Genomic DNA, 16,216 nt, shown 5'->3' with positions numbered 1-16,216 from the left:
AGTAGAGGTACTGTACAACCGGCGAGCTAGAAGGGATTCCTAATGTAAAGAGGAGCGAATACTTTCTGCGTTGAGTGTTAGTTTGGTTGTCTTTGCGAAAGCTTCTCTCTTTTCATAATACGCGGCCTCATTTACAAACACCGGGTACACAGTACCGTCTCCGCCCAGTGGAATAATCTGTCCATCAAGAGTTAAAAACACAGGATCCCCAGGGTGCAGCGGTTTCCAGTCTTGATCCTCTCAGGAAACAATTAAAATATGTAAGTTACATTTGGTTTTTTTCCCCCTGCTTTTAAAGTTTTAAGCCAGGCTCTAATGACTAATAAATTATAGCATTGTATAAAAAAGGAGATACCTGAGAGATACTCATCACACATGAGTGATCTCACTAAACGGAGGCCGAGCCATTACTTTGGGCAGCAGTTTTAAGAGTTCCCCATTTAATTTTTATAACTGATACATGTAATTAGAGTTTGCCTCAATACCAAGTTTGTCTTGAATGTTGACAAGGAGGTTTAGAGTATGAAAGGGCAAAACTAAATGCGTATCTCCCTAAGTGTATGTTCAACCTGTTATACCACTGCGGATGTGAAAGTGAGTACCACTGTACCTGCCTGCAAAGGGATTCTATTCGGATGGGACTCAGGCAGAGAAGGAGGGGGTGGGCTGGGGCAAGTCTAAGATAAGGTGAGTGTACTCCCTGGTAACAAGTGAGTTATCTGAAATGTCCCACATCAGGGATCTGGACCTCTGAGCCCTCAAACCCCAGTGCTGTCACACCACAGGAACCCTAAACCAGTTCTTCCCAAACTTTGACATGTTTGCAGGTAAGTGTATGCATTTTGTTAAAATGCAGATTTGGATTCTATGAGTCTGGAGCAGGGCCCACGATTCTGCATTTCTAACATTTCCCAGCAGCACCTGGGAGTTTATTAGAAAAGCACAATTTCATTACCCCTGCAAACTTGCTAAATCGAAATCTTAACGTTAACAAATCCCCAGAGATTCACATGCACAACATTAAAGTTTGGGAAGCACTGCATTGTGGCGATTTGCTCAACCATGACTGCACATTATAATCACCTGGGATGTTTAAAAAGTATAGAGGAGTAGAGGGGCTGACTGCACCACCACAGATACATGAAATCAGAACCTCAAGGGTGGGCTCAGGCACTATTAATTTTCAAACATTTGTTTCAAAATTTACATACAGTAAAATTTTTTCATTTTTAGGCATAGTTCTCTGAGTTCGGATATGCTTGGCATAGAGTCAGGTAAGCACAGACTATGGAACGAAGGTGCATGATTCCAGCACACACTTCCCTCACTTCCCTGTTTACAGCTCACTGTTGGTTCTGTTTTTCAAAGCCCCAGGTGATTCTGTAGGACGGTTTGTTGATAGCTACTCCTCTGGAGCGGAGATTTTCAGCCCGAGATGTGCCTCTGGAACAAGGGACGCAGCTTCTTTGCCGCGCCTGCAGAGATGCCGGGATCGAGCAGGGCTACCCAAACCTGAGCCACATGGACATCACCTGGAGACCTAACTGATTGCCTGTGTCCACCTTGATGAATTAAATCTCTTGGTAAGGGACCTGGGAGTCAAGATCTTTTAAAAGCTCCTCACGTGATTCTCCTGTGGCCTAAGTTGGGTTTTTTTTTTTAAGATTTTATTTATTTATTTGACAGAGAGAGAGAGACACAGCGAGAGAGGGAACGCAAGCAGGGGGAGCGGGAGAGGGAGAAGCAGGCTTCCTGCGGAGCAGGGAGCCTGATGCGGGGCTCGATCCCAGGACCCTAGGATCATGACCTGAGCCAAAGGCAGACGCTTAATGACTGAGCCACCCAGGCGCCCCCCCCCTGTGGCCTAAGTTTGAGAAACACTGTGTTGGTGCTTTTGTAATAGGTTCCAGGCATTTGGGGGTACATCCTCTAGATCACTCCAGTGAACATCCCGGATTAAGAACCATCACTCTTAGAATAAAACCTGGACTGTGTCTCTAGCTCCAGGGTCTACTGTCCTCTCTGTTCTCTCCCTACTCTCCATTGACACTGGTCTTGCTGTTCCTCAAACACTCCAAGTTTGTTGCAGCCCCAGGGCCTCTGGACTTGTTTTCTGTGTGGTTGACTTCTCATGGTCCAGGGTCCAGCTCCAAAGCTAACATCTCAGAGATGGTTCTTTCAGACCGCTCCATCTAACAGGAACCCTCTGTTAGCCTCCATTATTCTGTTTATTTCTTTTTTTTTTTTTTTAATATTTTATTTATTTATTTGAGAGAGAGAATGAGATAGAGAGAGCATGAGAGGGGGAGGGTCAGAGGGAGAAGCAGACTCCCTGCCGAGCAGGGAGCCCGATGCGGGACTCGATCCCGGGACTCCAGGATCATGACCTGAGCCGAAGGCAGTCGCTTGACCGACTGAGCCACCCAGGCGCCCTCTGTTTATTTCTTTTACAGTACTCATTACAATTTGAAATGATCTGGTTTATGTATTATTTACTTATTCCTTCCTTGATTAGCATGGAAGCTCCATGAGGGACTTTGTCTATCTTGAATATCAGGGCCCAGAATAGGCTTAGTAGTCATTCAAATATATTTATTGCAATAACTAATGAATCACTTGTTCCTTGCAGAATACTGAGCCATCAGATCAATACTATCCTTCCTTTCAAGACCTACCACTAACCCTGTTTGTTACTGATCTCTGCCTCACTTCTTGGCCTCCCCAGGATGATTTTTGTACTCTTCAAGGATCCCCAAGGAATACAAATCTTAAAAAAATCCTGTGTTGTAGCCAGTAGGACATCAACATCTTGACCTCTGTTTCTGCACTTGCAATTTTTGTTACCTGTAGGACTTCCTCTCTCTCCTTCAATCTTTATCTTTCTTTCCTTTAAATCACTGCCTAAGAAGGGAAAAAGGAAGGGGGGGGGGAACAGGGGGGGGAGACGGACCATGAAAGACTATGGGCTCCGAGAAACAGACTGAGGGTTCTAGAGGGGAGAGGGGTGGGGGGATGGGTTAGCCTGGTGGTGGGTACTGAGGAGGGCACGTACTGAACGGAGCACTGGGTGTTATATGCAAACGATGAATCCTGGATCACTACATCAAAAACTAATGATGTACTGTATGGGGACTAACATAATAAAATAAAAGAAAATAAATAAAATAAGTTATGGGAATGTATTGTACAGCATGATGATTACGGTTAATAATACTGTATAATATATTTGGAAAGTTGCTGAGAGAATAGATTTTTTTTTTAAAGATTTTATTTATTTATTTGAGACAGAGAGAATGAGAGAGAGAGCACATGAGAGGGGGGAGGGTCAGAGGGAGAAGCAGACTCCCTGCCGAGCAGGGAGCCCGATGCGGGACTCGATCCCGGGACTCCAGGATCATGACCTGAGCCGAAGGCAGTCGCTTAACCAACTGAGCCACCCAGGCGCCCTGAGAGAATAGATCTTAAAGGTTTCTATCAGAAGAAAAAATTGTAACTATGTATGGTGATGGATGTTAACTAAACTTATTGTGGTGATCATTTCATGACGTACACAAATATCAAATTATTACGTTGCACACCTGAAACCAATGTTATATGTCAATTGTATCTCAAAAAAGATTACAAAAAAATAAAGGCTTATCTTTTTAAAAAATAAAAATAAATAAATAAATCACTGCCTAAGGCTTCTTCTGCTGGTTCCACCTTCTGGATCCCACGAAGGCACCAAGCACCATATGTCCCGCTTGTCTGCATTTTGGGGCAGGCTACTTTTTAAAGTTGTAAGTCTGGATGACTATTATTAGGGTCATTAAATAGGAGTCTGAACTGGATCAGTGGCCCTCCACCTTGATTACCCAGGCCAATAAGATCAGATTATCTGAGTGGGATCCTGGAATCTCATTCTTCAAAGGCTCTCTAGGCAATGTGTAGCTGGAGCTGAAAGCCCAGGATTAGATAATCCACCAGGTCTCTTCCATCTCTGATGTCTGAGGGTGAGTAGGGTACTCACAGTGGGAATGGATGTTTTAGCTTTTTGGAATCTTTGCTCCTCCTTTTTTCTACCGTTGCCTTTCCCAGATTTAAACTCTCCCAAGAGCCTTTTTTAACTATGCCGTAACTGATCAAACCAGACGAGGAACAGATACCAGGGTTCTGAGGAGAGTTAGGAATGGTGATAGGAGACATTGCAAAGAAAGAGGTTCTGAGAGTTTTGCTCTTAACTTATTCAGTGCTGATCACAGGGAGGTGGCAGCAATGTGGTCAACGGCAAAGAACATTAGTTCTGGATCTGCCACTGATAGCTATAGGACTATGGGAAAGATCGAACTTCTGAGCCTCTGTTTTCTTTTTTTTTTAAGAAATTTTTTTGAATGTAGTTGACACACGATGTTACACTAGTTTCAGGTGTACAACATAGTTTATACCTTATACTGTGCTCACCCTGATGTAGCTGCCATCTGTCACAGTACAACGCTATTACGTATCACTGACACACGAGCCGGTGTGAACCTAGTTTTCTTATGTTAAAATAGATACAATAATTCCTGCCCCATTACACTTGGGCAGGAATTTCACCTTCCCAGAGAGGCCTTGCCTGACCTCTTCCTCCTTACTTCATTATTCTGTTATAGCATCTGGCTGTCTTGATTTCTTTTTTTTTTTTTTTTTAAGATTTTATTTATCTGACAGAGAGAGACACAGCGAGAGAGCGAACACAAGCAGGGGGAGTGGGAGAGGGAGAAGCAGGCTTCCCACCGAGCAGAGAGCCCAATGTGGGGCTCCATCCCAAGACCCTGGGATCATGATCCAAGCCGAAGGAAGACGCTTAACGACTGAGCCACCCAGGGGCCCCGATTTATTTATTATTTTTGAGAGAGAGACAGAGAGAGCATGAACGGGGGAGGGGCAGAGGGTGAGGGAGAAGCAGACTCCCTGCTGAGCAGGGAGCCCGATGCAGGGCTCAAACCCAGGACCCCAGGATCATGACCTGAGCCGAAGGCAGACGCCCAGCGACTGAACCACCCAGGCGCCCCCACTCTTTCTTTTTTTAGATTTTATTTATTTATTTGAGTGAGAGAGAGAGAGATCACCAACAGTGGGGAGGGGTAGAGGGAGAAGAAGACTTCCCGTGGAGCAGGGAGCCCGATGCGGGGCTCGATCCCAGAACCCCGGGATCATGACCGGAGCTGAAGGCAGACGCTTAAGGACTGAGCCACCCAGGCGCGCCTGGCTATCTTGATTTCTAAAATGCAGTTTAGAATTTAGTACAGCTGCCCTGTAAATACCGCAAAAGTATAGACAGTGTTCACTGTATCCCCAAAGCCAGCATGGGATCTACTCAACAAATACTTACTGAATGAAGGTTTGAATACCCTACCTACACTGCAGTGTTTTGGGGAACACAAATGAGCTAATGTGTGTAAAATGGTTTATAAACTGTAAAGTTCTATTTGAAGGTGGGGCATCATCATTTTGAATATTTTTTTTTATTATGTTCAGTTAGCCATTGTATAGTATGTCATTAGTTTTTGATGATGTAGTGTTCGGTGATTCATTAGTTACGTATAACGCCCAGTGCTCATCACAACACATGCCCTCCTCAGTACCCATCATCCGGTTACCCCTCCCCTCTGAGACCCTCAGTTCATTTCCCGGGGTCCAGAGTCTCTCATGGTTCATCTCCCTTCCTGATTTCTCCCCCTTCAGATTTCCCTCCCTTCTCCTATGGTCCTCCGTGCTATTGCTTATGTTCCACATTGTTTTGAATATTTTAAAGAAACAGCAAATGTTACCTGCAGATTAGGGTGGATAATAGCAGCAATATCTCCATTTTCATTCCTGGGATAATCAACTTTCTCCATTATTTTATAGACTTCAATAGCACAGGGAGGAAATTCTTCTCCTATGGTGAAAACAATATGCATATTTAGTGACTAAAAATAACTCTTGAAAAAAAGGAAGTTGACACTTTAAGGGAAGAACAGCCAACCAAAAAATGAAGACAGTTACAAGAACATACCATCTTAGTTAAGGATATTCATAAACAACATTTGACCAAAAGAAGTTCTCAAACTACTCCTATTGGTACATTGTCCACAAATGCACTGATGGATAGAAGCAGAAAACAGAACTTGAGAAGCCAGTGTAGGAGACAAAGAGGCTAGGATAGGATACCCAGGATACCCAGGCTTTCATCTAGCCTGTAATCTTGAGCAAGATGCTTAACTTCTTGAGGCTCAATTTCTTCACCTGTCAAATGAAGATTTTGAATTACCTTACCTTGGAGGGCCCTTCCAGCTCTGACATTCTATGATCGCACAACCTCAGGAGGACTTCCAGCAGGTTAGGTGTCTTCAGCATTGTGCCCCTTCTCTTAACGAAGTATTGTGAGACCTAGGGACGCAGGCAGCCTGCCAACAGTGGGGTCCTACTTCCAAAGATGCGGCATCATTAAACAGCCCAATGCCCAGAAACTTGGGAAAGTATTTTACATGTAACCAGGCAGCTCTGAGTAAACAGGATGAACTTTCATCCAACATAGGGCCCACGGTTTACTATGGTTGCGACTCAAGGGAAAATCTTCTTTTGTCTTTAGAGCAGGAAGTGCAGCTAGGGTTGGAATGTGGATATCCTGTGATCACTTCTGTATCAGTTAGCTTTTGCTGCTGAACACACTACCCCAGAACCCAGTGGTGTCATATAAGGACTTCAATTTAGCTCATGATTCTGTGGGTTGTTCGGGCAGTTCATCTGGTTTAGGCTGGCTTGCTGATTTCTGACTGGCTTGCTCATGCATTTGTGGTGAGATGGCAGGTCAGCTGGGGGCTGGGTGATCTAAGATGGTCTTACTCTCATGTCTGGCATTTGACAGGCTGTCGGCTGGAGCTAGGGTGTCTGAGTTCTCTGCCTCATAACCTCCCATTATTCAGCAGGCTAGGCTAGGCTGATCCACGTACTGGCAGTACAGGGGTCCTAAGGGGAGCAAGAGAGCAAGCCCCAGACTGCAAGTCCTTTTCAAATTTCTTCTGTGGCACAAAACACATAACGTGGCCAAGCCAGATTCAGGAGGTAGGGAAATAGACCATTTCTTGATAGAAGGATCTCAAACATCACATTGTAAAAACATGGATGCAGGGAAGGGAAGAATCTGTGGCCATTTTACATTTTTACAAATGTACCCCATCTTCTAGGTGAAGATGGAAACATCAGGTGTCATCTCTTTAGTTGTTTTTTTTTTTTTTTAAAGATTTTATTTATTTATTCATGAGAGACAGAGAGAGAGAAGCAGAGGGAGAAGCAGGCTCCCCGCTGAGCAGGGAGCCCGATGCGGGACTCGATCCCAGGACCCTGGGATCATGACCTGAGCCGAAGGCAGACGCTCAACCGTCTGAGCCACCCAGGTGCCCCGGTGTCATCTCTTTAAAGCAGAAGGTCCACTGAGAGGAAAGGAAAAAGTGGTAGAATATAAAGGAGCATGTTTTGCTACTTCGAATGTCAGAGTTTGAAGGAGTCTCAAGCACCCAACTTCCTCAGTGCTTGAGTATTCTCTTTCCAGCCAAGTGGTCATCTTACTCTGGCTCCGACAGCCTCACAAAGAGTGGTCCATTCCATCGGTGGTCAGCATTGCTAATTAGAAATTTATGTCTGTAGGTAACTTTATCCCACTGATGCTATTCTGCCCTCAGAGTCACAGAAAACATGTCTAATTGCTTTCCAATATAACACTTCTAAAACTCTAATATAAAGTCTTCTTTTGCCAGTCTAAATATTCTTATTCACTACTCATACATGGTCACAATCATGAGGTTACATGTTAAGGTACTTTGTAAACCGAAGTTCTATGTGTGTCTTAGGGATTATTCTTATTTTGGTTTTCAAACATTTTAGCATTCTCACTTTTCTCCTTGGCTAATCTCTACCTCATAGATGCTCCTCCTGAAATACAGACTCAGAATTTATTCACAATTCCCCGAGTGGTGTTTATTTAATACCGAAGAGAGACCGTCACCTCCCTTATCCTGTTTTTTTTTTTAAAACATAAAACAAACTTTGTACCTGAAATGTATTTAACTTAAAACATTTGCTTCAGACAATTGTTAAAGATAGTCAGGACTTTTTGGATCCACCCTCTGACCCCGAATATTTTCCTGCAAGCTTCCTGCCACCTTTCATTTACATATAAGCATGTCACATATATCTTTATCCAAATTACTAATAATTTTGAGTAACACAGAGTCAAGGATAGGGCTCTTCTGCACATTTCTAGAGATTTTTCTCTAGGTGGTTATCTCTTTGTCAGCATTCTTTGGATAATGGTGCTCTTTCCATGTTAGTTAGAAATCCACCAAACTAGAAAGTCAAAATTAATAGCGGTTTAACATTTTTGAATTGCAGAATCCTTTGCTTAAGTGAAATGTTACATGGAAGAGCAATAAAGCAGAACTGCTCTGGAGCTACTGTCCTAGAACTGTCCTGGAGCTACTGGGCAGCTAGGAGATCTCTACCCCTGGGGTAGGATTCTATGGACTCTGATTTGGAAATCATGTTTCTCCACTCAGGTTTGTGGCCTTCTACTTGGGTACATCATTTCTTAATGTATTGTAGTCCCACACTTATTATTTGAAGGGTTTCTTGTGAATTAGTGGTGACCTTCCCAACCCCAGGTCCATTCAATGCTATAGACCCTGTCCTCAGACAAAGGTGATAAAAAGCTGATTTTCAGTCTTTATGACTTTGGAGTCAAAGGATTCCCAAGCACAAAAGAAATACCTGTGATTTCAGTAGGGTGCACAATCTGATAATTTAAGGAATTATTAAATGCCCATGACACTGAACTATTATTCTCCAGCCTTGTCACTATAATGACCCACTCCACAACAATTTCAATTCAGCCTTCTGGAATAGTTATTTAAATAGGATTTTTTTTCTCTCTCTTTCTTCTAGGAATTTTTTAAAGTTTTAAAAATTTTATTAAGTTTTTAAAATTTTAATTCCAGGATAGTTAATATACAGTGTTATATTAGTTTCAGGTCTCTTTGATTTTAATTATACCTTATTTTTAAATTTTAAAGGAAATCAGAGAGGGAGACAAACCATGGGAGACCCCTGACTCCCCCCGGGAAGCAAACCTAGGGTTGCAGAAGGGAGGGAGGAGGGGGGATGGGGTAACTGGGTGTTGGGCATTAAGGAGGGCACGTGATGTGATGAGCTCTGGGTGTTATATGCAACTAATGAATCACTGAACATTACATAAAAAAACTAATGATGTACTATATGTTGGCTAATAGAACTTAAATTAAAAAATAAATAACATATTCTTTTGAAAGAAAAAATACATTTATTTTTTAGTAATTTTAATATTTAATAGACTTTTTTTTGCTGCAGTTTTAGGTTACCAAATAAATGAGCAGATAGTAGAGTGAATGGCTGAAGTGAATAACATTTTTAAAAAGCATCTACTATCATGAACATGGCAAATTTGACAATTGCTATTTCAGTGCTTAGTGGTTAAGTCACTATGTGTGCTCATTTCAGCTCCCTTTTCTGATTTATCTACAAACACACACACACACACACACACACACACACACTAACAAGGAAACAATTCCTACCTCCTACTTACCTTCATTGAAATTCTGTATAAAATCAAGAGCGTGTTTAATCATTTTTCTCATTTGATCCAAAATATCAGCTCTCAGAACCCCTTGAGGCTGGGGACCAACTTCTATACCTCGGTACAAAAGGGGAAATCGTCACATTTATAAAACAAGTATTATAATATATTATAAAATTGAACATTTTAATGTATAAAGATCTATAATACCACCATTAAAATAATTTAAAGGGTAGACCATGTAGCATCATGGAAAATATTTGAGACAATGTTAGGCAAAAAATAAAAGCAGAACATTTGCATGTACATGTTATAAGCATAATGAATCAAGACTGGGAGAAAACATGGAAAATATCAAAGAGTGGTATTAGAGTAGTAAAATCTTGGGGTCATTTTTCTTTAAATTTCCTTCAATATTGTCGAAGTATTTAAATATCATAATATAGTAAATGGAGTAGAAAAATTTATATTGACAAAATAATAGGTGGCCACAAAGAGAAACTGTCATAGACCTAATATTTAGTTTTGACAGGAAGAAAGTCATCCATTTAAGTCACAGAAATCTAGAGCCATGGCGGTTAAGTCAACATGACAATATATGTGACCCTAGAGCAACATTCTTGCCCTTAACGTAACAACCCATCCTGACATGATAGTGCGATAGTTTTCATTTTCTTTAGAATAAATTTGTATTTATTTCTTTTCACACCAGTGCCAATCCACCCTCACACCTACAAAATACTCTCTAAACCAAATATCTAGTCACTTCCCCCCTGTTCCAGTATCCCATACAGTTATCCCTCCAATCCTTACCTCCTCCACTTTTAAACCATTTACCAAGTATAATACCATCTATTCTCTTCCAGCCAATTTATATGCATTCATATACATTCTTTTTCGTCCATTCTATTTTCACCCACTTCTCTTATTTCTTGATTTACAAAATCCTTCTGTATTTAATCTACATTTTTTATTTCTTTTGTTTAGCTTTCTTGTACACACGTTTGGACATATATTTAAGTATGTGGTATAATACGTGTGGCTGAGGTAAGCATCTTGTGTATAAATGATTTGTACAGACGTGTGAAACATGTTTACATGGGTGTTGTGGAAGACATTGTTGGCTGCCTATCCAAAAGCCATTCCACCGTCCTCCTTGCTAACAGAGTCCTGATTTTGGTTGGGTATACAATCTTCCAGGTAAGGGAACTTTTCTCTGGCTCAGGTGTAAATGTGGAATAATAAAAGTCATCAGAGTACTCCCGTTACCCTAGTGATTGATTTAAGAATGGATACGTGGCCCAGTTCTGACCAAGTGGTTATAACAGAAGGTCTGCGGGGGAGTTCCTAAGAATTTTCTTTCACCCACTAGCTATTGTCTGGTTGGCATATGATGCTTAAAATTACAGTGGACATCTTGCAGCCATGGGACTGCTAAAAAAATGCTAAAGATGGTACACTAGAAAGATAAGAAGAACCTGGCCCCTCATTATGCTGTTGAGCTGTTAATGTAAAATAATAAATTTATCCTATTGTTTAAGCCATTTGAGCTTCTTGCAGCCAAAAAAATATTCTACATATTCTTGTTTTGGGGGCAGATGGAAGGTGGGGTGTGGGCAGTCCTATGTGGAGAGCAGCTATGATGGCTAGGAGTGGGTGTTTGACCCAGAAGAGTCAGTTATTGAAGGGTTTTTTCCTTTCTTTCTTTAAAAAAAAAAAAAAAGAGATAGAGAGCGCAAGTAGACAGAGAGGCAGGCAGAGGGAGAGGGAGAAGCAGGCTCCCCGCGGAGCAGGGAGCCCGATGCGGGACTCGATCCCAGGACCCCAGGATCATGACCTGAGCCGAAGGCAGCCAATTAACCAACTGAGCCACCCAGGCACCCAGGGTTTTTTCCATTCTGATTGTGAGTGGAAGGTAATAGGGTGGCCTTATTTTCTAAACCAGCAATTAACCTTGACACAAGATCCTGTGTCAGAGAAGAATGTTTAAATTTGTAGAAAATGGCCATGGCATAGTCCTAAGTGGAGCTGAAGAAGTAATGGTCATAAAATTAAATCTTCTGAGTCTAAAGTGAGGCCATGGTCAATCTGAGACAGTTAGTAGAAAATTCTGTCTAGTTTCTCTTCCGTGTGCGGGGAGTCTGCTTTTCCCTCTCCTTTTGCCCCTCCCCTTGCTCGTGCTCTCTCTCCCCCTCCAAATAAATAAATAAAATCTTCTTAAAAAATAAAATAAAATGTTGAGTTGGAGATAGTTTCTCTCTGATCTTAAGTGTTTTTTCCCTCAATGAGTGGATGGTATAAAAATATTCCAAAGAGCAAAGCTGCAAGGAGAACATATAATATTTCTAATTATTTATGATGATCTTAATACTCTCTCATATTGAAATGTTTGAAAGATTTGGCTCTATTTTTTTAGGGCCAAACATATTGGTAGATATTAATTCTAGCTAAGAGCAGCATTGTCCCATAAACATCATAGACCAAGATTGCTTTTTCAAAGTGTGGAAATCTTTTTATTTATTTGGTGTCCCAGAGAAATGGGATCTCTATCCTTTATTGTTAAGCATTTGGTGTGTTTCAAATAATTACCTACACTTGGATATTTAGCCTGGCCCAAGAGATCCCTGATTTTGCACCAAATTATCAACAACTGAAAAACCAAGATAACTTTAAATTTGCTTACATTGTTTGGCAACTTGTTTTTAAATTAGATTGCTCTTGGTTAGGGGTGCCTGGGTGGCTCAGTCGTTAAGCATCTGCCTTCAGCTCAGGTCATGAACTCAGGGTCCTGGGAGGCTCAGGTCATGATCTCAGGGTCCTGGGATTGAGCCCCGCATCGGGATCCCTGCTTGGCTGAAAGCCTGCTTCTCCTTCTCCCTCTCCCACTTCCCTGCTTGTGTTCCCTCTCTCCCTGTGTCTCTCTCTCTGTCAAATAAATAAATAAAATCTTAAAAAAAAATAAATTGCTCTTGGTTAAAACCATCTGAGATCTAACAAAAAAGGATTTTAAGTTATGACAGCAATTTTAATGATTATAGTATATCTGCAAACAATTATGTTAGTAGGTCACTCAGGAAGACAGTGGAATATAGAAAAAAGAGACTGTCTGAGTGTGCAAGCCTCCATATTGGAAGTTGCTAGAAGGTAAAGATGAATTCATAGCCTAGTAACATTCAGGGCAAATAAGTGAATGGATAGCAAACTATTTATGGGAGACATGAATGCAAAGCAAGTGCTAAGAGGAATGTTGAGAGAAGATTTTTCATGGGTCTTTTGTGTTTCTGCATGTCTTGCCAGCAAGACACTGACTGCCTTAGTTCCAGATTATTTTTCAAGAATGTTTGTATAGTCAACAGTCTTGGAAGATGGAGATGATCTCTTTCTAGGCACAAAAGGTAGGCATGTTTACTGCTCATTATAAAAGATTCAAGTTCCCTCAGCTCACTGTTTCTCTCCTGGAATGCAGAAAGCTGCTCAATGAAATTGAGGAAATTTGATATAATTAGAGCCTGTCTGGAGTTAGTTTGCTTATTAATTGACAGTTATAAGCCATAATGATAAGCAAGGTAGCTATAAATATTCTTCAAAAAATAATTTTCTCAGAGTTTCACCTAGGACATATTTTGTGCAGTTGTGACAATGGAAATTTGACTTACCAACAGGATACTTGGCTATAGAACGAGTGGTTGCATATTTGAGGGAAGGATGTTCAATAAGATAAACATAGCAGGGCAATGGAGCCAAAGAAGTCTGAAAAGAATTTAAAACATCTTTTTTATTATGTAAAGACCATATGCTTTTTTCTCTTTGCTACTAGAGGGTCAATAATGCCTTCAATATGTTCTACTACATCAGCTAAGATTAGAAAGACAGCTTTATGAAATACTCCAAGATTCAGTGTTATTATTATAGCTTTGAAAACACACCAATGAATTACATATAAAATTGAATTCTGCATAGCTTTCTGGGTAGAAGGTACATCAAACAATTCTTGAAGACCATGATCAAAGAACATGAAATAATTTTTCCTTCTGGATGGATTTGGATATTTTTGTTTTCACCACTGGTTACAGTTACTATTTAGCTTCGGATTGGTCACATAAAGAATTCTGTTTCCACCCCTACAGTCCAGGTCTGTGCAGACATTAGGTGACTTCCCCCACCTCCACTTATCTGAATGAGAATTCAAGATATGCCTCCAGGTTTTGATGACAGTGTCAGTCATGCTGCTTCTATGCCTGGCAAACAGAGCATTTGGCTCTCCCTTCAATGAGCAACAAAAAAATTGCTGCATTATGATCTCCCACCAGAACTACTATCTAGTTATTACCAAAAACTCAAGGGAAACAAAAATAACAATTATTCTTTACCAAATGCTAGGTATGAGGCTAAATGCTTTAAATACTTTATCTCATTTAAGGCTTCTAACAGCCATATGGGTAAGTGTTGCTCTTATGCCAATTTCATACAACAAGGGAAGCACGGTTTTGGGAGTGGGCTATCTTGTCCAAGGTTAGTGAGTGAGAAAGCAAGGATTATAAACCTAGGTTCTCCTGGCTACATGGGTCAAACTCTTTTCACTAGATCATACTATCCCTCTGGAAGGAAGAGCATCTATTACACAGAAATAAACATATAGTTTATTATTTGTGGTTTTGCTTGGTTGTTACTTTCTAGCAACTGTTTCTCTAGCTATAGGCACTGGATTGCTGAATTTTTCATCCTGTAAATTTCTTAGCCTTAAAATGATTAGTTTTATCAAGTACTGGAAGAACAGATGTGTGTTGGGGTATCTGAATCAAATGCAGACAAGGGCAGAACTAAAAAGAGCCACTCCTTCCATCACTGGCCTTTAGTCAACATTAAATGACTATTTCTTAAGCTTCCTAAAACTAGAATTGAGCTACTTCAACCACACCATTTTAAATTTACCAAATAGCCTATGGTTTGGTGGCTGTCTGGATAAAAGATTTATAATTTTATAGACACAAGTATCCACAACTGTCTCATTATTTTATTCACTGTCTTTATTTTTTTAATTTTATTATGTTATGTTAATCACCATACATTACATCATTAGTTTTTGATGTAGTGTTCCACGATTCATTGTCTGCATATAACACCCAGTGCTCCAGGCAGTACGTGCCCTCTTTAATACCCACCACCAGGCTAATCCATCCCCCCACCCCCTCCCCTCTAGAACCCTCAGTTTGTTTCTCAGAGTCCATAGTCTCTCATGGTTTGTCTCCCCCTCTGATTCCCCTCCTTCAATTCTCCCTTCCTACTATCTTCTTCTTCTTCTTCTTTTTTTTTTTTAAACATATAATGTATTATTTGTTTCAGAGGTACAGGTCTGTGATTCAACAGCCTTACACAATTCACAGTGCTCACCATAGCACATACCCTCCCCAATGTCTCTCATCCAGCCACCCCCCACCACTCCAGCAACCCTCAGTTTATTTCCCGAGATTAAGAATTCCTCTTATTAGTGAGGACATATGATACATGTCTTTCTGTGATTGACTTATTTCACTATTCACTGTCTTTATTATTTTACTCATTTCCTCACCTTTTTTCCTGCCTGTCAACACTGCCTCTATTCTGGTGCCCTTCCCACTCCCTCATCTCTCTTGGACACTCCCTCATCTCCTGACCCTTTTCTGGTTGTCTTACACCTATAATTGACTTAAAAGTACAGGAACTAGGCTAACTTATAAATTAATAACATTGACATTACCTTAATATAATGAAACATCTGAATTAAAAAGTCGTTCCTGGAATCTTCAAGAATAAGAGTGCATCCCATGTTAGAAGTAGTGTTGTGAAGGTCAAAAATAACGTCATAGGAATCTTCATTGTCTTTTGGGCCAAATAAATGATTTATTTCTTGAGCCCTTCTCACTTCATATGGCAAATCCTTTGACATGGTTTTGCTGTTATTAGCAGAAAGAAAAAGATTAACAACATCTGTGGCTAAGATAACATAAATGTATAATAAGAACACAGTGTATAAGGAACGAGTTGCCAAATCTTTAATATGAAAAATCTGTAAGGGAAGAGGAAACTTATTTGAAAACTTCATAAATAAAAAATTCCTTTTTTTTTTCTCCATTTGATTTTATGTAATGGTGCATTGGTATGCTCAGAAACCATAGTTCATTTATGTGGCTGATCCCAGAAAGGACATTTCAAACAGAATTTACCATTTGACTTCAATGTTGAGCAAAATTTATTCATTAATTTAATCAATAGTTTTTTAAAAGTTATGTACACTGGGCTATTTTATGGGGCTAGACCATCAAACACACACATAAATTTTTTTTGTCCTCTAGCCAATTTTCTAGTGCACAAAAATAGTCAAACTTAGGTGATCATGTTATCTAATTAGGGATTCTAATTGAGATCAGGGAACAACTAGTGGTCCAGGGCAAGCTTTACAAAGTCTGTAAACTCTGAAGAAAATACAAAATTTTGCATGTATTTGCATATGTTGTTTTTTTTTTTCAGATAAGTTTTTTTTTTTTAATTGAATTCTCATATGAGTCTCTATCTCCCCTTACTCTTTAGGATACATTTTTTTTCTTACTGTACATGATGACAATT

At 40.4% G+C, this 16,216-nt stretch overlaps 1 protein-coding gene across 1 annotated transcript; it reads right to left on the bottom strand.

The window, feature by feature from the left end:
• Window positions 1–10: 10 nt before the first annotated feature.
• On the bottom strand, window positions 11–16,206 carry ASPA (aspartoacylase). The gene is made up of 6 exons (XM_044921807.1): window positions 16,200–16,206; window positions 15,351–15,586; window positions 13,270–13,363; window positions 9,623–9,730; window positions 5,793–5,902; window positions 11–237 (listed from the first exon to the last, which is right to left on the bottom strand). Exons 1-6 carry the CDS (start codon window positions 16,204–16,206, stop codon window positions 40–42), a joined length of 753 nt encoding a protein of 250 aa, XP_044777742.1. The 3' UTR covers window positions 11–39.
• Between the last annotated feature and the right edge of the window lie 10 nt (window positions 16,207–16,216).

Source organism: Neomonachus schauinslandi, chromosome 15, assembly GCF_002201575.2.
Source record: "Neomonachus schauinslandi chromosome 15, ASM220157v2, whole genome shotgun sequence".
In the NCBI taxonomy this organism is placed as follows: domain Eukaryota; kingdom Metazoa; phylum Chordata; class Mammalia; order Carnivora; family Phocidae; genus Neomonachus; species Neomonachus schauinslandi.
This window is presented reverse-complemented; position numbering and strand designations above follow the sequence as displayed.